Below are 26,334 nucleotides of genomic sequence, written 5' to 3'. Positions count from 1 at the left end.
TTCTGATGCTAGACTAATACACCTCACTAACTGATCTGTGACTGCTGTTCCTCTTTGCCAATCCCTTCACTGGCTTCCCCTACCCCACTGTGTAAAATTCACCATTCACAACATCGCTCCCATCTACATCACCAACCTCATCTGCAGATATCGCCCAAATTGTCCCCTCCGCTTCTCCCAGGACCTCCTGCTCTCTAGCTCCCTTGTTACCTCCTCCCATGCTCGTCTTCAGGACTCCTTCAGAGCCTCTCCCATCCTCTGGAACTTCTTGCCCCAGTATGTCCGATCAGCTCCTACCCTGTCCACCTTCAGGAGATCCCTGAAAACTCATTTATTCAGGGAAGCCTATCCCACACCCACCTAACAACTGTCCCCGAACCACCCCCCATCAAATAATTCTCTGCAGCTATTAGCTTTTGTACCACCACCCCCTCCCTTTAGAATGTAAGCTCTACAAGCAGGGCCCTCCTGTACCTTTTGTCTTGAACTGTACTGTAATTGTGTTGTCCCCCTGTACATTGTAAAGCGCTGCGTAAACTGTTGGCGCTATATAAATCGTGTATAATAATAAGAAGAAGAATTGCCCTCTTTTTATTTATTGCAAACTGCTGTCACTGGTCTTTTGAATCACTGTCTTTCTTCTCTACAAGCACCAATACTGTATATACAGTATGTGCACCCATTACAAAAGTGTTTTTGTAAAGCAATAATTTATGAAAAGAAGAACATGTCTGGTAACCAGGTTGTGTATGCATTGCTGACTGACATCTAAAAATCTTGTAGTTACCTTTACTTGAGTCCAATGGTTGACAGGTTCAGGCAGCTTTGTAAAGAGGTTATCGACTAACAAAACAGACAGACGAATCTCTTCCTGTACAAAATACATACATAATCATTTTCTATCCTAGAAAGGCTTTTTATTTTTCATTTTGTGCAATTTTTTTTCTTTTTACGTTTTCAGTTTTTTTAGTTTACCTCCACCATTTTCTGCTGGTACTTCCTTCATAAAACCAATCGCTCCAGTATGCAAATGAGAGGCAAAGTACAGATAAAGCAGTGTTCTGCTAGTGTTAAAAAATAAAGGTTTTTGTTCTTTTTGGATAAGGATAGAAAAGGTGACTGAGGCCTCATAAACACAATAGGTTAAACAGAGGACAACGGTCTGATGGACCGTTTTCATCAGTCAAAACCGATCGTGTGTGGGCCCAAAGGTTATTTAACCATCGGTTAAAAAAAAGCCAACTTGCTTTAAATTTAACCGATGGATTCCGATGGTTAAAAATCTACGCATGATCAGAATCAAGCACGTCGTTGTGTTTTACGACACCGCGTTCTGAAACGATCGTTTTTTTAACCGATGGTGTGTAGGCGCGACGGACCATCAGTCAGCTTCATCAGTTAACCGATGAAAACGGTCCATCGGTCCGTTCTCATCGGATGGACTGATCGTGTGTACGCGGCATAAAACAAAATCTTTACATTTTTAACACACAGTCATCTTTTCTTTTTTTGTTACAGAAAAGTTTTTCTTTATTTATCTCAAGGGAATCAATAAAACAAACCAGTTACAATAAACCGTCAGGCACAAAGATCACATTCAGAACAGGACAGCAATCTTAGTGTAGGTTAGCAAAATTGCAGTGTACAAAAATGAAACCAGTAACAAGGTTAGGGTTACAGTGTGGTACCTAGAGAATCAGCTTAAAGCAATATTATGTCAGAAGGAGAAGGTGGCCATCCAGTTGGGAGGGGTGGAGAAGAAGAGTCTTACTGACAGGTGGGGGGGAGGGAACCCAACCCAGCTGGCCACCTGGTACTAGATTAGGGGATCTGGCCTCTATTGAATTTTTTGGGGCAGTTCTGGCTCATGTAGGTGAGTTTATACAGTATCTGACAAAAGTGAGTAGACCCCTCACATTTTTGCTACATGCTACAATGTAAAGTAGTGAGTGTATAGCTTGTATAACAGTGTAAATTTGCTGTCCCCTTAAAACAACTCAACATACAGTCATTAATGTCTAAACCGCTGGCAACAAAAGTAAGTACACTCCTAAGTGAAAATGTCCAAATTGGGCCCAATTCGCCATTTTCCCTCCCTGGTGTCATGTGACTTGTTAGTGTTACAAGGTCTCAGGTGTGTATGGGGAGCAGGTGTGTTAAATTTGGTGTTATCGCTCCCACTCTCTCATACTGATCAATGGAAGTTCAACATGGCACCTCATGACAAAGAACTCTTTGAGGATATGAATTTTTTTTGTTGCTCTACATAAAGATGGCCTAGGCTATAAGAAGATTAACGATACCCTGAAACTGAACTGCAGCATGGTGGCCAAGACCATACAGTGGCTTAACAGGACAGGTTCCACTCAGAACAGGCCTCGCCATGGTCAACCAAAGAAGTTGCTACAGAGGTTAAAGGGGTGGAGGGGTCAGCCTGTCAGTTCTCAGACCATACGCCGCACACTGCATCAAATTGGTCTGCATGGCTGTCATCCCAGAAGGAAGCCTCCTCCAAAAATTATGCACAAGAATGCCTGCAAACAGTTTGCTGAAGACAAGCAGACTAAGGACATGAATTACTGAAACCATGTCCTTTGGTCTGATGTGGCCAAGATAAACGTATTTGGTTCAGATGGTGTCAAGCGTGTATGGTGGCAACCAGGTGAGAAGTACAAAAACAAGTGTGTCTTGCCTACAGTCAAGCATTGTGGTGGGAGTGTCATGGTCAGGGCTGCATGAGTGCTGCTGACAATGGCGAGCTAGAGTTCTTTGAGGGAACCATAAATGCCAACATGTACTGTGACATACTGAAGCAGAGCATGATCCCCTCCATTCAGAGACTGGGCCGCAGGGCAGTTTTGCAACATGATAACAACCCCAAACACACCTCCAAGACGACCACTGCCTTGCTAAGCTGAGGGTAAAGGTGATGGACTGGTCAAGCCTGTCTCCAGACCTAAACCCTATTGAGCATCTGTGGGTCATCCTCCAACGGAAGATGGAGGAGTACAAGGTCTCTAACATCCACCAGCTCTGTGATGTCGTCATGGGGGAGTGGAAGAGGACTCTAGTGGCAACCTGTGAATCTCTGGTTAATGCTATGCCCAAGAGGGTTAAGGCAGTACTGGAAAATAATGGTGACCCCACAAAATATTGACACTTTGCCCCCCAATTTGGACATTTTCACTTAGGTGTGTACTCACTTTTGTTGCCAGCGGTTTAGACATTAATGGCTGTGTGTTGAGTTATTTTGAGGGGACAGCAAATTTGCACTGTTATACAATCTGTACACTCACTACTTTACATTGTAGCAAAGTGTCATTTCTTCAGTGTTGTCACATGAAAAGATGTGAGGGGTGTACCAGGGCTCAAGTCCTGTGGGAACGCGTGGGAACGGAGTCCCTGCACTTTTTTCACAGCAGGAACGCAGTTCCCTTTGCAGGACTAGAGCAGCTGAGAGCAGCCGAGCCGCCCGAGCCAATCCTTCACTAAGCGGTGATGCCCAACTCGAGTCACTGTCAGGGGCAAGCGAACCTTAGTAATCCTTTATGTTACTGGCCACTTCCTGTATGTGTATTCCGTCACTTCCTCGGGAAAAAAAACATGCGGTTTAGTAATTATGCATATGAGCGTATCATTTTTTTTTTTTTTGGTGGGGGAGTGGATCTTGGGTGGGAGTTTCCACACTTTTTTCCCCAGGACTTGACCCCTGGGGTATACTCACTTTTGTCAGATACTGTACATAGGCAAGACAGAGTCGATCATTGATCTCCATTGTAAAATTGTGGGAGGATCAGCCTGTTTCCATTTGGTAAGTATGGCCTTCCTGACATAAAATGCAGTATAAAAACTGTTGCTTGTGAGTGTTAGGGGTATCACATTTTCCCAAGAAGAAGATACTAGGATCAACATCTATAGACAGGTTTCCAACTGAATTTATATCAGCAACCACCTCTCTCCAGAAGCTTTGAATTATAGGGCACAACCCCACTAAATGCATAAATGTCCCAGTCCCAGTTAGTCATTTAGGACAACCATCAGACTAATTGGCATATATCCTTGAGCGTCTTTGGGGAGTATAATATGCCCTATGTAGAAATTTGAGTTGAATGTAGCTATCCTTAGCTGATATAACCAAAGGAATATATTGTTGTACCCTTTCATCCCAGTCTACGGTATTAAGAGAAGGTATATCATTCTACCAGATATTAACTAAGCGGGGTCCCTTTACCAATATCCTCCCCAGAGATTTTGAGATATAGGAACAATAGAATCCTGTCTGCATGACTAGAAGTAAGGAAACGCTCCACCAAATGAGACACCACAGTTACCACATTGGAAAACTGTGACTGCATTGTGTGGTACTTACAGTACCGGAAAAACATCTAAGAGAGGAGTTGAAATGTATCCCTTATGCCGCGTACTCACGATCGGTTTGTCTGATGAAAACGGTCTGATGGACCATTTTCATCAGACTAACTGATCATGTGTGGGCCCCATCGGTTATTTATCCATTGGTTAAAAAACTAGAAACTTGTTTTAAAACTATCTGATGGTTAACTAACGGATAGAAAAAAAAGATCGTCTGTGGGTACGTCCATCGGTTAAAAATCCACGCATGCTCAGAATCAAGTCGACGCATGCTCGGAAGCATTGAACTTCGTTTTTCTCAGCACGTCGTTGTGTTTTACGTCACCGCGTTCTGAAACGATCAGTTTTTTAACCGATGGTGTGCAGGCACGACTGATGAAAGTCAGCTTCATCGGATATTTGATGAAAAAATCCATCAGACCGTTTTCATCGGATGAACCGATCGTGTGTACAGGGCATAAGGCTATTAAAGGGAAGTGGTTTTCCTGTATGCATAATCTGCTTTATTGTTTTATTGTTAAATCAGGCCCACACCTGGGGATCAGGCAGGGAGTGGATATGCGACAGTCGAGGGTTACCCCATTGTGGGGTGTGAGCAGAGATCATATTGGCCCAATGTTTTCCTTACCTGTCCCCACACCCTAACCATAGGATGCATGTGGACATCATGTCAGGGTTGGTTTTCAGACCCCTAAATACTAGTTTGTTCAAATAGGATCCTAAGATAGCTGCTTCCAAGTTGATGACTGGATTGGCCTGTGTCTGTTCAAACCAACAACTCACCATCACCAACACCGCCGCCCAATAGTATTGTCTAAAGCAGGGTAGTGCCAGTCCCCCATGTGAAAGGGGTAATTGAAGGGCAGATTTGACTATCCTGGGAGTAGAACACGCCCAGATAAAGCTTGTAATAAGCCATTCCAATTTAATAAAAAAAATAAGTGGGAATAGAGACTGGGGTGTTTCTAAACACATAGAGAAATTTAGGAAGGAAAGACATTTTCAGAAAATTGATTCTACCAACCAGGGAGAGCAGAAGGGATTTCCACGCCAGACACTTACCGGGTTAATTGTTGCAAAACTGGGTACACATTGTCGGCTGAATAGCAACTTAGATCACCCTGTATTTCAATCCCCAGGTATTTAAACTTGGAGACCCAGATCAGCGGAGTCTGACTAGGAGGAAGGGGAGCCTGCTGAGAGAGAGGAAAGAGAAGCGATTTACTCCAATTGATCCTAATGCCTGAGAAGCCACCAAAGCGGTTAATTATGTCTAGTGCTGCCATGAGGGAGTCGGAAGCATCAGGTAAGTACAGAAGCGCATTATCTGCATATAATCATTTTTTTTTCTGTAAGGGGACCTACAGACTGTGTGGGAGGAGCGAACAAGAATTGCCAATGGCTCTATTAACCCCTGACTGGTACCTCTCCTGAGATAGAATGTCTTAGACAGAATGCCATTGCTTCTGACCCTAGCCATAGAAGCTCTATATAACAACTGTATCCAAGATACAAATTTGGGTCCAGAGCCAAATCCCTGAAAAATGTGCCGCAGGAATTCCAACTCCATGGAGTAAAAGGCCTTCTCCACATCAGGGGAGGCCACCACTCCAGGCGAGCCGGTGTAACTAGCGTGGGAGATGTTAGTATATAATCGCCGGACATTGATGTCAGTGCCCTCACTCGGCATGAACCCCGATTGATCATTGTGTAGCAAAGACAAAATCACTGAATTGAGGCGGTTAGCCAGAATTTTAGTAAGGATCTTCGCATCAACATTAAGCAGTGAGATTGGTCTTTAAGAAGCACACAATTCAGAATCTTTACCAGGCTTGGGCACCGGAAAAAACAGCGTCCTACATTGATGGAGGCAGGGAATCATCTTCCAATGCCCTCTGGAGCAGTTCATGAAAGTGGGAAGCCAATACATCCAGATTAGCTTTATAAAATTTGGCTGGCAGGTCAACTGGGCCCAGAGTTTCACCAGTTTGGAGAGAGGCTATAGCAACTTGTATCTCTTTCAGTGTAAACAGCATCCAGTCTCTGTCGCGTCAAAGCTGACAGATCTGGAAAGTCTACAGAATCCAGAAACTGTCCAAGGTATAGTCCTCCCTTGATGTGTATAGGTACTAACAGAAAAATGCAAATTGAGTATTATTTGAAACGGATCGGCATCTCTAATATTCGGAATGTGAAACGTTGCGGAGCGTTCCTTCGCCAGTCAGGCCAAGGATCTACCTGTCCTTTCTCCCTGCTCAAAGAATCTCTGAGACTGGGACAGTAGGAGTTTATGGCAAGTGGTAGTCCACGTCATTGCTATTTTTCTGTATTAAGTTTGCATAGCACTATACACCCCTTGATCTCTAGTTACCACATATTGAGCTTCCAGAGCCTGTGCCTTAGCCTCTACTAGGGAGATGTAAGACTCTTTACAGACTCTGCCAATACAGCCTGATATTGGCCTCAAGTGTATGCCTTAAAAGCATCCCAGACTAGTGCCCTGAACGTTGTGCCTTGATTGTGTACCAAAAAGTTACCTAGATCTGACGACACTACCGGGGCCACCCGCTCATCAGAGACCCAGGAACGAGACAACCTCCAGAGACAAGGGCTAGAGTTAGCTCTGCATGTCAGCATAACTGGGGCATGATCTAATATCCCACAGGGAGATGTGGAGACATCCAGGAGAGCAATGGATTACTAGAATAAATCAGATCAATATGAGAGAGGGTGGTATATGTAGTTGTATGACAAGTAAATTGTCTCTCTATTGGATGCCTCCATCACCAGGTGTCAGTCAAACCAAATATCTCAGCCCAGCAGGACAGAGCAGAATCTACAGCTAAATCTGGTTTAAACTTATCCATCATAGGATTAGGGGGCATATTAAAATCACCAGCCAGGAGAATTCTTTCCGTAGCGTACAGAGACAAAATTGGTGCAATTTTGTGGAGGACTGACATACTAGGACCAGGACACTGACTCCTCTGGAATAAGAGTGCGTGGACACACCATTTTATTCTATAGGGTTTCTGCTAAAAAATATATGTAATGTTTGGGGGTTCTAAGTAATTTTCTAGCAAAAAAAAAAGATTTTTTACATGTAGGAGCGAAGTGTCAGAATTGACCCAGATGGCAAGTGGTTAAAAATAAGAATAAACACGTCCCAGATCTATCAGCACATGTCAACCTTAAATGGGGGCCAGGTTTAACTGGTGACTTCACCGGCTGCCAAACAAGCAAATATCTCCTAAATCGTGCACGTTTGGAAGATATTCCTTTGACCTACAGGTAAGTTTTATTATAAGCTCACCTATAGGGGAAAAACAAAATGTGAAGTTTACTAACACTTTAACAGTGTGTTTCTTAATGGGTTCCCCAAAACAAACAGGCAGCTTTTTTACCTTTTTAGTGCTTAGTCTGCAGTCAGCCTTTTTACCCAGCAGCAGGTTCGCACAGCAGAGAGCGTAAAGGAGCCCAAAGCATCAGTCAGCTCACATATATAAAGGCCTGTGGACAGCTGAGACTAATATGTAGACCTGGCTACTAGGTAACTAGGAATGGAGGCGTGACCTCACCCAAAGCTCTCATAAAGCCTCCAGGCTCAGGACTGAAGACAGAACCTATTAGGATACTGAGAAAATAAAAAGGTTGCTTTCTCTATGTTGCGCATAGAGGAATGCTGCAATAAACAAGCCATTTAACATAAATGGGCTTTAATCCAAAATTGGGTAGGCTACATTTTATTACAGCCAAATGCAAAGTATACCATACAGGCTACACGCAGTATATGCCTATCTGGAATAATTTTAATCTTATATAAGTAAATAAACTTACTGGTTTTGTGTGCTGGAAACAATCTGGTTGTGTATATCGTCATCAGTTGTATAATGGAGTTACTATGCTGTCATTTTACATTATTGTAAAACAGTATCACATTTTTCCAGTTTCTACAACATGGTCACGCATTAGTCTCAGACTCATTTGTATCCCATATATTTTAATCTTTCAAACATTTTTTCTATGGTGGGGACACCATCTGATTCTAAAAGGGGTTGGTGGTTGGGGGTTTATATGAAGCCTTAGTGAGTGCAGTCAGCTTTAAAACCTTGATTAAATGCAGACAGATATGGAGTCAAGATAAAGGCAATCTAAACAAGGATCAGTGGACAGCTTTCAGAAGTTTCGCTTTCCCCCTCCCAAAAACTGATGCATACTCCAGAGAGTCTATTATACCCCTCAAAAATTGGTTTCTTGGGGTCGCCAACCTTCACCTAAATGCCATTGCTGTAGTATGTATATGGGCACTTTAATCCATATGTTATAGATAGATATATTTTGTATCTTATCGGAACTCTGTTCAATCCAATTGACTATTAATCCTAAATTTGCCCTGTTGGGCATGTTCTCAGCCCATTATTTACCCATTTGTTATTTATTGCCTGCAAGTTGATTTCTCAACGTTGGCTGACTTCTTAAGCCTCGTACACACGATCAGTCCATCCGATGAGAACGGTCTGATGGATCGTTGTCATCGGTTAACCAATGAAGCTGACTGATGGTGACGTAAAACACAACGACGTGCTGAGAAAAACTAAGTTCAATGCTTCGAAGCATGCGTCGACTTGATTCTGAGCATGCGTGGATTTTTAACCGATGGTTGTGCCTACTAACGGTCGTTTTTTTCCCATCGGTTAGGAATTCATCGGTTAAATTTAAAGCAAGTTGGCTTTTTTAAACCAATGGTTAAATAACCTATGGGGCCCACACACGATCGGTTTTGACCGATGAAAACGGTCCATCAGACCGCTGTCCTCTGGTTAACCTATCGTGTGTACAAGGCCTAACTCTTCAACTTGTATTCAGTAGTACACAGCTGTGAATGCTGTGTTGGACAAAGAGTGACTTACTTATAAACAAAAGGGTCCTATGAGTAAATTTAATAAGATCCGGTTCTCTTGGTTATCCTGCCCATACACAGTGTCCACTATTGTGGATGATCTCCCTGACTCTGCCCATACTGATGGGTCTATGGTGGGGAACTGAACTGAATTACTAATTGTGTTGTAACGTTAACACCCCTCAGGAACGATTGCTATATACCAGAACAACATTTTTATTTTTTATTTTTTTATTGGCTTGTTTTGTAAGGACATTTGTTATGTGTTTTGTCTGTATACAGTATGTGCAAAAGTTTAAACTTAAAACAAAGTATTTGATTAAAAGGTAAATGGGCTGAAATACCTAGTAATGCATGGGAAAATGAGGTGGGCTGCATTATGTCATAGCTAAATACAAAATATACCATACATTGAATGGCACATGTGTTTTGGAGGTGTGTTGAGATGGCATTCACAATGAATGTATGTAACATGCACTGATGCGTGCTTTTTAAAACGTAATAGTGTGAATAGGCCCTAAGGTGAAAAAAAGGACCTTTATAGCATTTCAGCACACTACAGTGTAATGGTTCTAAAATGTTAATATTTGTAGAGGATATGTCAAAGATTGAACAAATGTTGGAGTTAATCAGATACATGTACCAGAATTTGTAGCACCTTCCATCAGCTTCTCCTTCATCATTCTTGGCACTGTGGCAGGCTGGTGGCCTTGGCACAAGCGTCAGATGGGTGGCCAACTTAATTTCTTCTGTTTTCAGAAGCTTGTTGAGTTCCCACCCCTAATTCCTCATCAGCAAGTTGAAAGGCCAGTCAAAAGCTGGGAATGGTTGAACAACACATGACCTAGTGTGCTTTACGCTGATACATAAAATAAGGTTGTTGGGCCAGCTTAGGATGGCCTTTTAAATACTTTAGTTTGGCAGCAGAGGCAGGTTTGCAAAAGCAATGTGTCCCTCAATAACCAAATGTCCCTAGACATGAACTTCCTGTGCCCAGCTAATCATTCTACTCTGACCGGCTTTATTCCATTAAATAAAAGCACTTTTTTTTATTCTAGTACAATTCTTACATATCTGTGTTTATGAAAAACTTAAATGTAAAACAGAATGTTTGCAATATTCATGCTTTTAGTCTGTGGCATTTTGGAAACTTCTGACCCCAGAGCTAGTTTATAGCAGAAGAAAAGCAGCACAGTATGTGCAGTACTTTTTACCAATTAAAAGTTAGATGTTTCTAATATCTGTTCCTGCTGAGGCTCAATTTTATGCAAATTATTTACGCCATCTGAATGTTTCTGATAGCACTCTATTAAAACCTGGTTCTCTTTCATATGATTATACTAGCACCTAAACCAGAAAGACTTAGGTCAGCTAAGGTCATTTTTGGATGTAACAGGCCATGAAAAAATACATATCTGTGGAGCATCCAGAAAATTGATGGTTATCTATTTTAGAATAGTAATGTGTTTTTTGTTTTGGAAAGCATTAAGTGTACTGAATGCAGTCACCGGGCAAGAGGAACCGGTCTACATTTCCTTTATTAAATTCAGTTTCTTTCCCCTTGGTTATACTGTACAGTAAAAAAAAAAGAGCTGAATGTGTGGAATAGCATTTTCGAGTGTGCTTCCTTCCACTATTTCAGGATTAGATAACATCCTATTATTTTGATTGTTTACAGATTGTAAGTAAAGGTGTTCTATCTGTGTAGTTAGGATTATGTATGTATACTGCACATTGATGGTTAGGATTAGACTTTTGTTTGAATAGCAAAAATAGTTGGCTATTTCATTTAAATGTACCATATATACTCGAGTATAAGCCGACCCGAATATAAGCCGAGGCACCTAATTTTACCACAAAAAACTTGGAAAACGTATTGACTCAAGTATAAGCCTAGGGTGTCCATGTGCATGCCTCACTGTGCCTCACTGTGTCCATGTGCATGCCTCACTGTGTCCATGCCTCACTGTGCCCATGCCTCACTGTGTCCATGCCTCACTGTGCCCATGCCTCACTGTGCTCATGCCCTAGACCAGGGGTGCCCAACCTTTTGAAGCACGAGGGCCACTTAAGCGACTTTGTAACCGGTCGCGGGCCACAATGAGCGCAGCAGGCGGATGACAGGTCCATGTCCGCTCTGCATATGCATAGTGGATATAGACACAACCCAATATACTCTACTTTTTTTCCTGATGCGCTGCGGTTTACTTGCAACCGTTAGGGGCAACACAGTGTACCTTTTGCTTTCCTGAACTTTGCAATAGACATTCTATTGTATTCTGCAGATTTGGTGCACTTTCAGAAAGCTCACCAAATTTACAGTTATTAACAGAAGTCTATGGCTCAGTGCAGGTAACCTGCAGGTGCGCTGCTCTGCATCTGCGGGTCAGTTTGAAAGCAGCCCAGTAACCACTGCAGAACAGATATGCCCATATATACACTGTGATTTTAGTAATAAACTTACCTTTAATAACAGTATTCTATTCCATCCCAGAGTAGGAGGCCACGGGCCACATCAAAGGGCTCCGCGGGCCACATGTGGCCCCCGGGCCACTGGTTGGGCACTCCTGCCCTAGACTGATGTTTAGCATTGGAGTCTATGGAAGGGGTGCCCAGCTTTGAAAAATTGGAGCTCCCTGGCCGTAGGTCCCCCAGACAACAAACTTTGTACAGTTATAAGGGAGGAGGGGGGCTACATGCATACCAAGTTTGGGGTCCAGGGGACCTACGAACGGCCAGTACCGGGTCCCAAAAGTCACCGGAAAAATTACTGTTTAACATGGGAGTCTACGGCGCTCCCCAGCCGCAGGTCCCCCGGACAACAAACCCGGCCAGTACCGGCACCCCAAAGTCCAAGAGATCAGGCACAAAAAGACGACTCAAGTATAAGCCGAGGGGGGCATTTTCAGCACAAAAAATTGCACGATCTTCTGCATCTGTACTTATCTTTCAAGGCCCATGTCTTGAAAGGCCACCTCTTCACTGCTTCCCAGAAGCTGCACGATCTTCTGCATCTGTACTTATTTTTCAAGGCCCATGTCTCGAAAGGCCACCACTTCGCTGTTCTCCCAGCTACTGCAATGGTTCGTCTGTAGGCTAGTATTCCTTGTAGTGACGTATGTGCTGGTGAGACAAATAAATGCACAGAGCATGGAAACATGTATTCACACATCCAGAAGATTCGTATATATGCGGGGGGAGCAGTAAAATGGCACATTTCAAGGCCTGCTGTGCCATGTGCTTCTCTACAAGACTGGGTGTTTTTATCAGTGACCCTATGGTGAAAAGGTCATCTTAGGGAATGTAGTGATACCATCTCTTGGCCTACAGCCTGCTGATTAAACAGGGAAGACACTGATAAGTCATCGCACTTTTCTTGTGTCTACCTGTTTCCCTGTCACTAAATAAAATGGTTAGCTTACAGTCCTGTTTACAACTGCTTTTGCTTGGTGCTTTGCTGAGGCTTTGGTGGAGTTTTCGGTGAGGCTTCAGAGGGGCTTTCAAGCGAGCTTTGCCATAGACATGAAGACTTTGAAGACGCTTTGAAGAACCACTGAAGCTACATGGGGTATAATTTTTTAAGCAAAGCCGAAGCAAAGCAAAAGCAGGTGTAAACAGGACTGTAAGCTAACCATTTAATTTTCATCGACATGAGCTTGAATTGGCATTCAGAGAGCTTTAACAAAGCCTGTATGGAGCCTTGTTGAAGCAACTGTAAATTAACCCTTTCATACCTATCTGTAGTTCAGTTTCAAGGCCAACTATATATGTTACCAGTATTTAGCTTTTAATTAATTATGCTAGTTGCCTGGCAGTGCCTATGAACAACAGTGCTTAAAAGAGAAGTTTAGGATTTAGTTCTTCTCTGCCCCCCCACGCTCACTGTAGTGCCGAGCTATGGAAGGGAGGGGCCAGGGATGGACTGTCCATCGGGACTACAGGTAGTTTCCCGGTGGGCCGATGGCTCAGTGGGCTGGCTTCAGTGACAGGGGACCGCCGCCCCTCTCTGCTCCTCTCTCTCTCCCTCCCTGCAGCGCTCACCTCCTCTCCCTCCCTGCAGCGTTCACCTCCTCTCCCTCCCCGCATCGTTCACCTCCTCTCCCTCCCCGCAGCGTTCACCTCCTCTCCCTCCCCGCAGCGTTCACCTCCTCTCCCTCCCCACAGCGTTCACCTCTCCTCCCTCCCCACAGCGTTTACCTCCTCACAGCGCTCACCTCCTCTCCCAGGCTAGTTAACGTCAGCGTGACTGAATACAGATATGCTTCTCGGGAGTCGCACTGAGAAGCTCATCATAGGATCCGGAAGGACGGCGACCACACACAGCTGTGACATAAGCTTCCTCGGCACTCGTTCTCCTGGTCTTTCCTTCCCCCGCTCTCCATTTAGATTCTCCGCGGCAGCAGACAGGTTGGAGAGCAGGGGAAGGAAAGACCAGGAGAACGAGTACTAAGGAAGCTTATGTCACAGCTGTGTGTGGCCACTGTCCTTCTGGATCGTATGATGAGCTTCTCAGTGCGAATCCCGAGGAGCATGTCTGTATTCAGTCACGCTGAAGTTAACTAGCCAGGGAGAGGAGGTGAGCGCTGCGGGGGACAAGAGCAGGGGATAGAGGCACATGGGGGACCAGAGCATCATGGGGAGGATAGAGGCGCATGGGGGACCAGAGCATCATGTAATAAAGTAGAACGTCTAATGGCTAGTGAAGGGGGAGGGGGGCTTGGGTGGCCATCGGGGTTGGCCGGCCGGGGGGGGCGGGTTTTGTCCGGCCGCCATGGGAGATACCTGTCAAAGTGGGCCGGTCTGGATGATGTCCAGGACCAGCATTAGAAGCCAATCAGGCTTTTGCTGCAGTGGACATGTGCTGAAAATACACAGGCAGATAGAAGAAAACTTTAACCATACCTCATTGAAGTTGGTTTGCAAAAAAAAGAAAGCTGGCCAGCATAAAAATCTTTTTTAACCCCCCTGGCGATATTCCCGAGTCTGACTCGGGGTGAGATTTTTGTGCGACGATCGGTAACCCCGAGTCAGACTCGGGCTCGCCTCGCTGAATCCACAGGCTTGGTTTACTTACCTTGTCCCTGAATCCAGCGATGTCACCGCGCTGTGTGAGCGAGTGGGACCTCGCTTGATTCACACAGTGCCTCTGTGTGCCGCCGATCTCCGTTCCCTGTGACGTTACGAGGCACGGGAGCGGAGAACGGCGCCAAATTCAAAAAGGTAAACAAACACAATACATACAGTATACTGTAATCTTATAGATTACAGTACTGTATGTAAAAAATACACACCCCCCTTTGTCCCTAGTGGTCTGCCCAGTGCCCTACATGTTCTTTTATATGATAAAAGCTGTTCTTTCTGTCTGCAAACTGTAGATTGTCCATAGCAACCAAAAGTGTCCCTTTATGTCAAAAATGGTTTTAGAGCAGCTAGAAAACAGCGGTAATAAATTATAATCACTTGCAGAATTGTGCGATAGCGATTTGTGGGGAAATTCGTCATAAAAAATTAAAAGTAATGGCAGCGACAATTCTGCAACTAAGCACATTTCAGTGATTTTGAGTTGATTACATTATTGAATAATTGTTATTATAATTATATTATTATTTGTTATAATTATTTATAATTATTTATTATATTATAATTTATAATTTTGTTTTAAAAAAAAATTCATACCCGGGATGCCTACTAAACTCCTGTTTGGTCAGAGTGAGTTATTCCTAAGAATTGCAGGCCTACAGTATAAAACGCCAAATTTGCTTGCAAATAATTGTACCGCTTTCAGCACCTTTTTTCTGAAATAATAATACCGCCAGGGAGGTTAATAGATCATTAGCTGCTGTGTGTCACCACAATTGCTGATTCAATTGCACTTAGTAAACACTCAATAACATAAGGGGCCTGATTTACTATGCTCTGTGCGCTGCGCTGGTTCATGCGTTAATTAGTACTCCGGGTGGAGGCTTAATTGGGCGCATGAACCAGCGTAGCAGCCGGCGCATTGAAACTAATATGTAAAGCCGCGCCGAACTCCCTATAGAAGTCTATGGGAGAAATCAAAAGTGTTCATTTTAAAGGCTAATCTGCAAGTTTTGTCCTAAAAAGTGTTTGGGGACCTCAGTCCTGCCCCAGGGAACATGTATCAATGCTTTTTTTATTTTTTAAAACGGCCGTTTTTTCGGGAGCAGTGAAATTAATAATTCTTAAAGTGAAACAATAAAAGTGAAATATTCCTTTAAATTTCGTACCTAGGGGGGGTGTAATGTCAGCATGTGAAATAGCGCATTTTTCCCGCACTTAGAACTCCCCCTGCACAAAGTGACATTCTGAAGGAAAAAAGTCATTTAAAAATTCACACGCGGCTATAATGAATTGTCGGCTCTGACAATTCTAAAGGGATTCATTCATAAAACAAACAAAAAAATGTGTAGGGGTTCCCCCAAATTAAATTACCAGGCCCTTCAGGTCTGGAATGGATATTAAGGGGAACCCCGCCGTAAAAAACAAAAAAAAAAAAGACGTGCGGTTCCCGGCAAATATCCATTCCAGACCCTTCAGGTCTGGTGTGGATTTTAAGGGGAACTCCACCCCAAATTGAAAAAAAAAATGGCGTGGAGTCCCCCTAAAAATCCACACCAGACCCTTATCCGAGCACGTTGACCTGGCCGGCCGCAGAAAAGAGGGGGGGACAGAGTGCGGCCCCCCCTCTCTCCTGAACCGCACCAGGCCACATGCCCTCAACATGGGGAGGATGTCCCCATGTTGATGGGGACAAGGGTCTCATCCCCACAACCCTTGCCCGGTGGTTGTGGGGGTATGCGGGCGGGAGGTTTATCAGAATCTGGAAGACCCCTTTAACAAAGGGGACCCCCAGATCCTGACCCCCCCCTGTGTGAAATGGTAATGGGGTACATTGTACCTCTACCATTTCACCCCAAAAAAAATGTCAAAGTGATAAAAATGACAGTAGCCGGTTTTTGACAAATCTTTTAATAAAATCTTCTTTTCTTCTTTCCTTCGGGTTTCTTCCGCTGCTTCTTTCTTCTAGTCCACATCTTGCCCGACGTCTTCTTCTATCTTCTCCGTCCGTCCTTCCGCCTTCTGGTCCCGCATCTTGCCCGTTGTCTTCTCCGTCCGCCTCCTCGTCCGCATCTTGGGTCTTCTGCGGTCTTCTTCTCGGTCCGCCGCCTTCTCGTCCCCTGCGTTTGAATTTGATTTGGCCGCCGTTTTCCCGCTCCTGGGACCCGCCCCCCTCTGACGCCACAAGTAAACTCCTTAGAAGGTCATGTGCGTCAGAGGGGGGCGGGGTCGCAGAGCGTCACACAGCGGGGGAATTCAATTTCAATCGCGCCGCCCGGAGAAGAAGTTCCCGCCGTGTCACACTCATGTGACCCCGCCCCCCTCTGACGCACATGACCTTCTAAGGAGTTTACTTGTGGCGTCAGAGGGGGGCGGGGTCACATGAGTCTGACACGGCGGGAACTTCTTCTCCGGGCGGCGCGATTGAAATTGAATTCCCCCGCTGTGTGACGCTCTGCGACCCCGCCCCCCTCTGACGCACATGACCTTTTAAGGAGTTTACTTGTGGCGTCAGAGGGGGGCGGGTCCCAGGAGCGGGAAAACGGCGGCCAAATCAAATTCAAACGCAGGGGACGAGAAGGCGGCGGACCGAGAAGAAGACCGCAGAAGACCCAAGATGCGGACGAGGAGGCGGACGGAGAAGACAACGGGCAAGATGCGGGACCAGAAGGCGGAAGGACGGACGGAGAAGATAGAAGAAGACGTCGGGCAAGATGTGGACTAGAAGAAAGAAGCAGCGGAAGAAACCCGAAGGAAAGAAGAAAAGAAGATTTTATTAAAAGATTTGTCAAAAACCGGCTACTGTCATTTTTATCACTTTGACATTTTTTTTGGGGTGAAATGGTAGAGGTACAATGTACCCCATTACCATTTCACACAGGGGGGGGTCAGGATCTGGGGGTCCCCTTTGTTAAAGGGGTCTTCCAGATTCTGATAAACCTCCCGCCCGCATACCCCCACAACCACCGGGCAAGGGTTGTGGGGATGAGACCCTTGTCCCCATCAACATGGGGACATCCTCCCCATGTTGAGGGCATGTGGCCTGGTGCGGTTCAGGAGAGGGGGGGGGGCCGCACTCTGTCCCCCCCTCTTTTCTGCGGCCGGCCAGGTCAACGTGCTCGGATAAGGGTCTGGTGTGGATTTTTAGGGGGACTCCACGCCATTTTTTTTTTCAATTTGGGGTGGAGTTCCCCTTAAAATCCACACCAGACCTGAAGGGTCTGGAATGGATATTTGCCGGGAACCGCACGTCTTTTTTTTTTGGGGTTTTTACGGCGGGGTTCCCCTTAATATCCATTCCAGACCTGAAGGGCCTGGTAATTTAATTTGGAGGGACCCCCTTTTTTTTTTTTTTTTTTTAATGAGCAATGACTCTATTCTTTATAGCCATGAGTACTTTAACCACTTGCCCACCGGGTTAATTCTGGCACTTCTCTCCTTCATGTGAAAATCACAATTTTTTGGCTAGAAAATTAATCAGAACCCCCAAACATTATATATTTTTTTTTAGCAGACATCCTAGGGAATAAAATGGCAGTCATTGCAATACTTTTTGTCACACCGTATTTGCGCAGCGGTCTTACAAGCGCACTTTTTTTGGATAAAAATCACTTTTTTGAATTAAAAAATAAGACAACAATACGTTTTGCCCAATTTTTTTCTATATTGTGAAAGATAATGTTACGCCGAGTAAAATGATACCCAACATGTCACGCTTAAAAATTGCGCCCGCTCGTGGCATGGCGTCAAACTTTTACCCTTTAAAAATCTCGATAGGCGACGTTTAAAAAATTCTACAGGTTGCATTTTTTGAGTTGCAGAGTAGGTCTAGGGCTAGAATTATTGCTCTCACTCTAACGATCGCGGCGATACCTCACTTGTGTGGTTTGAATACTGTTTTCATATGCGGGCGCTACTCGCGTATGCGTTTGCTTCTGTGCGCGAGCTCGTCGCGACGGGGCGCTTTAAAAAAATTTTTTGGGGTTTTCTTATTTATTTTTATTTAGTTTTATAATGTTTTACACTGAAATAAAAAAATAAAAAAAAAATGATCAGTTTTCTTCCTATTACAAGGAATGTAAACATCCCTTGTAATAGGACTAGTGTGTGACAGGTCCTCTTTATGGAGAGAGGCGGGGTCAATAAGGCTGGAAAGCATGGTATTGAAAAAAAAAAAAAAAGATCTCATGCTTTCAGCTGCAATCATGTTCGTTCACCACAGTGGTGTAGTGTATAGCACTTTGACCTAGCAGCAAAAGAGTCGTTGGTTCGAATCCCGCCCGTGACAGCATCTGCATGGAGTTTGCATGTTCTCCCTGTGCCTGCGTGGGTTTCCTCCCACAATATAAAAACACGCTGTAAATCGGTTCCGGTCTAAATAAGCCCTAATATGCAGTAGTATATTAAGGTTTGGTTCTGCCCTAGGCCTGACTACATATCTGCACCTCCTAATAGAAAAATGACCCACCCCTTCCTGTCAAGGTCACACCCTGTTTTTGTATAACCCCGCCCAGTAATTTTCAGGGGACCCACACACTAGTTCTGGGGGGGCACTGGATTCCCTTAACCACTTCCATACCAGGCACTTACGCACCTTCCCGCCCAAGCCAATTTTCAGCTTTCAACACTGTCGCACTTTGAATGGCAATTGCGCGGTCATACAACACTGTACCCAAACAAAATTGGCGTCCTTTTTTCCCCACAAATAGAGCTTTCTTTTGTTGTTATTTGATCACCTCTGCGTTTTTTTTTTTGCGCAACAACTAAAAAAAGACTGCAAATTTTGAAACAAAAAAACCTTTTTCTTTTTTTAGGTTAATTTTTTTGAAAATAAGTTTTTCTCTTTCAATTACGGGCACTGATATGGCGGCACTGATGGGCACCGATGAGATGGCACTGATGGACATCGATGAGGTAGTACTGACGGCACAGATGAGGTGGCATTGATTGGCGGCGCTGCTATGCGGCACTGATGGGCACTCATAGGCGGCACTGATGGGCACTCATGGGCGGCACAGATGGGCGGCACTTATGGGTGGCACTGATGGATACTTATGGGCGGCACTTATGGGTGGCACTGATGGATACTTATGGGTGGCACAGGTGGGCACTGATAGGTGGGCACTGTGCATGGATGGGCACTGTGGGGTGGCACTGATTTTCCCAGTCAGTGCCCATTTGTGGGCACTGATTGGCATCTTTTTTCTTATTTTTTAATGCTTTTTGTTTTTTTGTTCTATATTTTTTTTGTTTTTGCACACCCTGGTGGTCCAGGGTGGGCATCCCTGGTGGTCCAGTGTGGTGATCCGAGGGGGGGCTGCGCTGATAAACAATCAGCGCGAACGCCCCCTGTCAGGAGAGCCGCCGATCGGCTCTCCTATACTCGCGTCTGTAAGACGCGAGTGAGGAAGAGCCATCGATGGCTCTTCCTGTTTACATCGTGATCAGCCGTGATTGGACACGGCTGATCACGTGGTAAAGAGTCTCCGTCTCCGTGAGAGACTCTTTACCGAGATCGGAGATGCAGGGTGTCATACTGACACCCCGCATCACCGATCGCCGCGCTGCGTGCCCCCACAGGCGCGTGCGGCATGAAATCCTGCAAGACGTCCTGTCAGGATTGTGTAACCACTTCCCGGACGTAAATCGGCCATAGGCTGGGCGGGAAGTGGTTAATTTGCATAGTTTTTCTCTCACTTCCTGTTTGGCTATGGGGCAGGAAGTGAAGGCAAATCTCCCCAATTGGACACAGATAATACAAAATAAACTGACAGGGCCTATAACCCTCCCTCACTCTATCCAAAATGAAAGAAAATAAAACTTGTTGATTATAGTTCTTGTCAGGGGCGGACTGACCATTGAGTCACTCGGGCACTGCCCGAGGGCCCCATGCCACTAGGGGGCCCCATCCGGGTTGCCAGGCTCAGTAAAACCAGGGACAGTATGTAAAAATCTGTGTTTTTTTTAGATCTGTCCCTGATATGTCCGAAAATGACATGCTTTTAATGTGAATATCCCAAGATTTTAGCTGCCCGCCTCTGCACTACCTCCTGGCGTGGTGGTCATCTGTAAGCCAGAGGGGCCCCATAATCTTCTATTGCCCAGGGGCCCCATGAGTTGTCAGTCCGCCCCTGGTTCTAGTTTAAGCACAAATTTCATAGAGTTTTATTGAGAGCCCTAAGAAAATATAACCATGCCAATAGGCCAGGATAGAGCGTTGCTAATATGTAGGAATGTGTGTGTTAGAGCACCCCACCCAATGTTAACTAAAAAATTATTAATTTGCAAATAAGTATTATCTGCTCATTTTTTTGGGGATGTCTGCACCCCTGATAGTGACAACATTTGTGAGGTGTCTTCACCCTTTCTAATTCATTCACTTCCTGTCACATAGCCAAACAGGAAGTGAGGGTAAAACCTTACTAATATATTTTCTTGTGGACACAGAGATCAATCTAAATAGTTTCCCATTATGTAAATTGCACTCTAGCATTTTGCTGTGTACACCCCAAATTATTAGGGATCTTGGACTTTGGGGTCCATTTACTAAAGGCAAATCCACTCCTACAAGTGCAAAGCAAGGAAGAAAACAAAACAACTTTGCTTCTACAGGATTGGATGTTAAAACCATCAGTGCTTCCTCTCTGATTTTCAGCAACTATGCTTGTACTGCAGAGTGGCTTTGCCTTTACTAAACCCCAAACTAAATAATCATTTGGGGCAGGGATCCTCAAACTACGGCCCTCCAGCTGTTGTAGAACTACACATCCCATGAGGCCTTGTAATGCACTGACATTCACAGACATGACTAGGCATGATGGGAATTGTAGTTCCTGAACAACTGGAGGGCCGTAGTTTGAAGACCCATGATTTGGGGTGTACACAGCAGTGCTGGAGTGCAATTTGCTTAATGGGGACACTAGTTAGATTGACCGGTGTCCCCAAGAAATGACACTGGTAGGGTTTTAACCTCACTTCCTGTTCAGCTGTGTGACAGGAAGTGAAGCCAATTTTAAGAAAAGGGACACAAAGCTCAACACAAAAATAAAAAAAACACAAAGCAGGGGTTCTAACACTCACTTGGCTTCCCTCAAACACCCACAATTTGAATAGGATTGCCTTGCGCTAGATTTAAGCACAGTGCTGTAAATCAGCACGTCAAGCCTGTCCACCAATAGCAAACCCCCCCCCCCCCCCCCACAGGCCATGTTTGCAGGTTTTCCTTCATCTTGCACATGTGCTTTAAAATAGTCTGGACAGCAATTCTTGATAAGAGAAATCCCCAAAACATGTCCTGTCGGGGGTACTTGAGGGCTGAGGACCACTGCAGAATAAATAAAATACTTACCAGTTTTTGTCTTTAAAGTCAGGGAGAATAAACATGGCAAACATTTCATGATTACACACCAGGAAAGAAGCTTAGACAAAAATCACACATAATTTGTTAGGCCCAAACCTAGTTCAGCTGCAGCTGTCAACATATGTAGCATGAAAAAGTAACAAAAGACAAACTTAACAATTTTAAAGTAATTTTTATTGGTCAACAAAACAAGGAAAGCAAAAAAAGACAAACAAACAAAAATACATTTCAAAATTCTAATTAACCATAGCTTTACACATTTTTCATAAAATAAGGCCACATAGACAAATACATCAAAGTGAACATCATTTAAAAATAACCCAAAACCATTGGCAAAATAAAACAAAACCCATGCAACACACCACATTTGTGTTTAGCAACAGCATTTCTGCCAGCCTGCCCCTTCTGAGGGCAGCTGAGGACTGATCGATCCAAGCTTTTTATAACAGTGCTAGTAATGAAGCAATTGAAATCACATGAACAAATTGCAGTCTCTAGTTTGGGTGAGCTTGTAATTGGGCACACCTGCAATTAATCCAAACCACGCTCTATGAGCATCCAATGAGTGTTTTTCACCTTTTAAAAAGAAAGGATATTTTTTTTCTAAGTGTTTGAGCATGCTCAGTTCATCACACATGTAGGAACCAAGCTGCAATGGAATGAGAGCTTTTTTTTTTTGGTTTCCCCTGATCTGATGCTTTCCAGCCTGAAGGGGAGGTGTTAAAGACAGAAGTAAACACGCACATTTAATAATCTATTTGTGGGAAAAACGGAAAATTGTATCATACTTACCAGTAATTTTCCTTTCCTGGTGCCTATCCATGGCAGCATACCTGTGACAAGCTCCGCCTTGGCTCCTCCCTCAGGACTAGTGAATATTATAAAAGAGTTGGTTAGCAGCGCCCCCACATTCTCCGTAATATAGAATACCGAGGGTGGGAGCGTATGCTGCCATGGATAGGCACCAGGAAAGGAAAATTACTGGTAAGTATGATACAATTTTCCGTTTTCCTGGTGCCTCCATGGCAGCATACCTGTGACAAATAACTAGCTGAGACGGGTGGGATGATGCTTAGGAGGTTTATTTCAAAGGAATTATTATTATTATTATCAATAATTAGAGGAAGCAACGGCTGATTTGATCGCCTGTCTGCCGAATTCTACCGATGAGAGAGCTCCTGGGTCTACTCGGTAATGCTTCAGAAAAGTATGTTGGGACGACCAGGTCGCTGCCCTACAAATAGTTTCGATTGCCACGTTCGCTCTTGCCGCCCAAGAGGCAGAGACCGCCCTAGTGGAGTGTGCCCTGACCATCAAAGGGGGGTCCAGACCCTTTGCCCTGTACGCCTTGTGGATAAGCTTAACAATCCATGAGGCAATTGTTCTTGCTGACGCCTCCTTGCCTTTGTTCTTCCCCCAGGGAATTATGAGCAATTTGGTAGAGTCTCTGAAAGGTGCCGTGACCCTGAGATAGCATTTTAGGGTGGAGGCAATGTCCAGTTCATGAAGAGAACCTGATTCCTGTTCTAGAAACGTTGGGAGAGCCCAGGGTTCCGACATGGCCAAAGATGACGTGACCTTGGGGATAAACCCTCGTACTGTTCTCAGTTCCACTCTGTCATGGTAGAATATGATATGGTTATCATCCGCCCCCAGAGCTTGGAGCTCTGAAACCCGTCTGCCAGAGGTTATGGCTATCAAGAAGGTAAGCTTCAAGGTTAAGTTCCAAAGTGATGCCGAGTCCGAAGGAGCAAAAGGTGGGCTGGCTAAGGCCTCTAGGATGACAGCGAGGTCCCAGGTGGGAAAAGCCTGTTTAGTTGGTGGACGGATCTTTCTGACTGCCTTAAAAAATTGGATTATTAATGGGTCCTCTGCCCACCTTCTGCTGGTTGCTGTTGAAATTGCTGCTACCTGTACTTTTAATGTACTCATAGCAAGGCCCACATCCAGGCCTGCCTGCAAAAATTCAAGCATTTGCGAGGATGATGGAGAATCTGGATCGCAGCTTCTGCTAATCATGAAGGCCTTGAACTTGTTCCACACCCTATCGTATATACTGTTTGTGGAAGGCTTTCTAGCCCTGAGAAGGGTTGCGATAACCTCGTTGGAACATCCTAGTGATTCAAACCTTTGCCTTTCAGCAGCCAGATGTGAAGGTTCAGCCTGCCTGGATCTGGATGGGTGTGACATCCCTGAGCGAGGAGGAAGGGTATCAGCGGAACCTTGACCGGCGGCTGAGTACTCAGGTACATTGCCGTAGGAAACCAAGGGCGTCTCGGCCAGTATGGTAGAACCGTTATTACTGTTGTGGACTCTATCATGATCCTCGCCAGGAGTTTTGGAATGAGGGGCCGTGGAGGGAATGCATAGGCCAGTTTGCATGCCCATGGGGCTGAGAGAGCATCTATTGCTTCCGCTTGGGGATGTGGGAGCCTCGAGATGAATCTTGGAAGCTTGGAATTGTATGCAGTTGCAAATAGGTCCAGTTCGGGGAGCCCCCACTGGCTCACTATCCAGTTGAAGATTCTTGGGTGTAGAGACCACTCGTTGGCATCTATGAACCTGCGAGATAGGAGGTCGGCTCTTGAGTTGAGATGACCTGGTAGGTAGATTGCCCTTAGGTCCTTTAGGTTTCTTTCCGCCCAGAGGATAATGGGCTCCACCTCCCTCAGCAGGGACCTGCTGTGCGTCCCTCCTTGACGGTGTATATAAGATACAGCGGCTTTGTTGTCCATCCGTAGAAGGACTGGTCTCCCTGTGATCTCGAATTCTAGGGCTAGTAATGCACGGTAGGCTGCCCGGATCTCCAGGATATTCGACACCAAGCCCGTCGCACTGAAGGACCATCTCCCCTGCACTGAGATCTGGTTGCAGTGTGCTCCCCAACCTGCTGAACTGGCATCGGTGGTAATTGTGATCCAGTTTACATGCCCTAGCGGACGTGATTTCATCAGCGTGTGTTTCTTCATCCACCAATGAAGACTTCTGAGCATCAGGGTCGTCAGATGTATAGGTTGAGATAGATATCGTTTGTTCCACTGCCTCAAGAATTCCAGTTGGAAATATCTCAAATGCCAATGGGCCCAAGGGACCATGGGGATACATGACGACATCCGGCCTATCAGGCTCAGACACTTCGAGGCGGTCAGATGGAGTCTCGCACTCACACTCTTCATCTGCTGAATAATAGACGCCACTTTCTGAGGTGGAAGGGACACTGTACCATTCTCTGTGTTGAACAGTGCACCCAGATAAATCATTTCCTGGGTTGGAGACAGATGACTCTTCTCCTGGTTTATCTTCCATCCAAAGTCTACTAGCGTCGTTAGAAGAACTTCCCTGTGTTCCATCAATTGGGCTGGATCGCTCGCTAGGAGAAGAAGGTCGTCCAAATAATGGTATACTCGAAGCCCCTGTTCCCTTAGAGGGGCTATCACGGCAATCAGTGTCTTTGTGAAGACTCTCGGTGATGTGCAGAGGCCAAACGGGAGACTGCGGAATTGAAGATGTACCTGGCCTACTGCAAACCTCAGATACTTCTGGAAAGAGGGGAGTATGGGTATATGCAGGTACGCATCCCGTAAGTCTATGGATAACATCCAGTCCCCTGGTTGGATTACATGGACGATTGTTTGTAGTGACTCCATTTTGAATCGTTCTAGGAAAATGTAACGATTTAGCCTCTTTAGGTCTATGACAGGTCTCCAACCTCCGTTTTTTTTGGGGACGAGAAACAGGGTGGAGTAAAAACCTGTAAATCTTTCCGATGGAGGTACTGGGATTACTGCCTGCTGTTCCTGTAAGGAGAGAAGAAAGTGCTGTAGAGCCTCCGCTTTTTGAGGGGACCTTGACATCCTTGTTGGAGAGAAGAAGTCTTTGGGGGGTTTGTCTAGAAACGTCCAGAAGTGTCCGTATTTTACAGTGGAAATTACCCAGGGATCCCTGCACCTTTGCTCCCAGATTTTCGAGAAGTGTTGGAGTCTGGCCCCCACCGGAATCGCTTGGGATGGTTCGGCGTCAAAAGGACTTAGCAGAATCCTGCGGAGTAGGCACGGATCCCTGTCTACGGTTCTTGAGGAAGGTGGACTGCGTGCTTTTCCAATTTTGCCTAAAGCCTCTTCCTTGCCTGGACTGTCTGTAGTCCTTGTTCTTAGAATATTGGAATCTGGGTGTGAATGTTCTAAAGCGCTTGGATCGCCTGTCCTGGGGCAACAGACCCGACTTCCCGCCAGTAACGCGAGATATGGCTTTATCCAACTTCTCCCCAAATAGGGCTTTTCCATCAAATGGTATTTTGCACCAATTCTGTTTCGATGCAATATCTGCTGACCATGGTTTTAGCCACAAGGCCCGTTTGGCCATTACTGTGTGGAGCATTGCCCTTGCGGAGCATCGAACTGAATCGATGGCAGCTTCCCCAATGAAGTCTGCAGAGAGTTTTAGCTCATCTAAGGCCTTAATAATGTCTTCCTTTGGGACATCCTGCTGGATTGCCGACTCTATATTCTCTGTCCAAACGCGTAGCGCGTTGGAAACCGATGTTAAAGCAACCGCGGGCTTGCAGGCATTGCCCGCCATCTGGTAGGCTTTTTTGAGGTCGAGATCCATTCTTCTATCCAGTGGA

The 26,334-nt window shown here is 45.1% G+C and overlaps 1 protein-coding gene across 5 annotated transcripts in view; it reads left to right on the top strand.

Moving 5' to 3' along the window:
- THRB (thyroid hormone receptor beta) overlaps positions 1 to 26,334 on the top strand; it is a 554,536-nt gene that overhangs the window by 420,771 nt on the left and 107,431 nt on the right. For 3 of the 5 annotated variants that reach the window (XM_040352998.1, XM_040352999.1, XM_040353001.1), the window contains one exon: positions 5,511 to 5,677. The exons of the other annotated variants lie outside the window; for them this stretch is intronic. In XM_040352998.1, the coding sequence (XP_040208932.1) occupies positions 5,611 to 5,677 (67 nt within the window). In that variant the 5' untranslated portion in view covers positions 5,511 to 5,610. The remainder of the gene's footprint in view (positions 1 to 5,510; positions 5,678 to 26,334) is intronic. 5 annotated transcript variants of the gene reach the window in all.

Source organism: Rana temporaria, chromosome 5, assembly GCF_905171775.1.
Source record: "Rana temporaria chromosome 5, aRanTem1.1, whole genome shotgun sequence".
NCBI lineage: Eukaryota > Metazoa > Chordata > Amphibia > Anura > Ranidae > Rana > Rana temporaria.
This window is presented reverse-complemented; position numbering and strand designations above follow the sequence as displayed.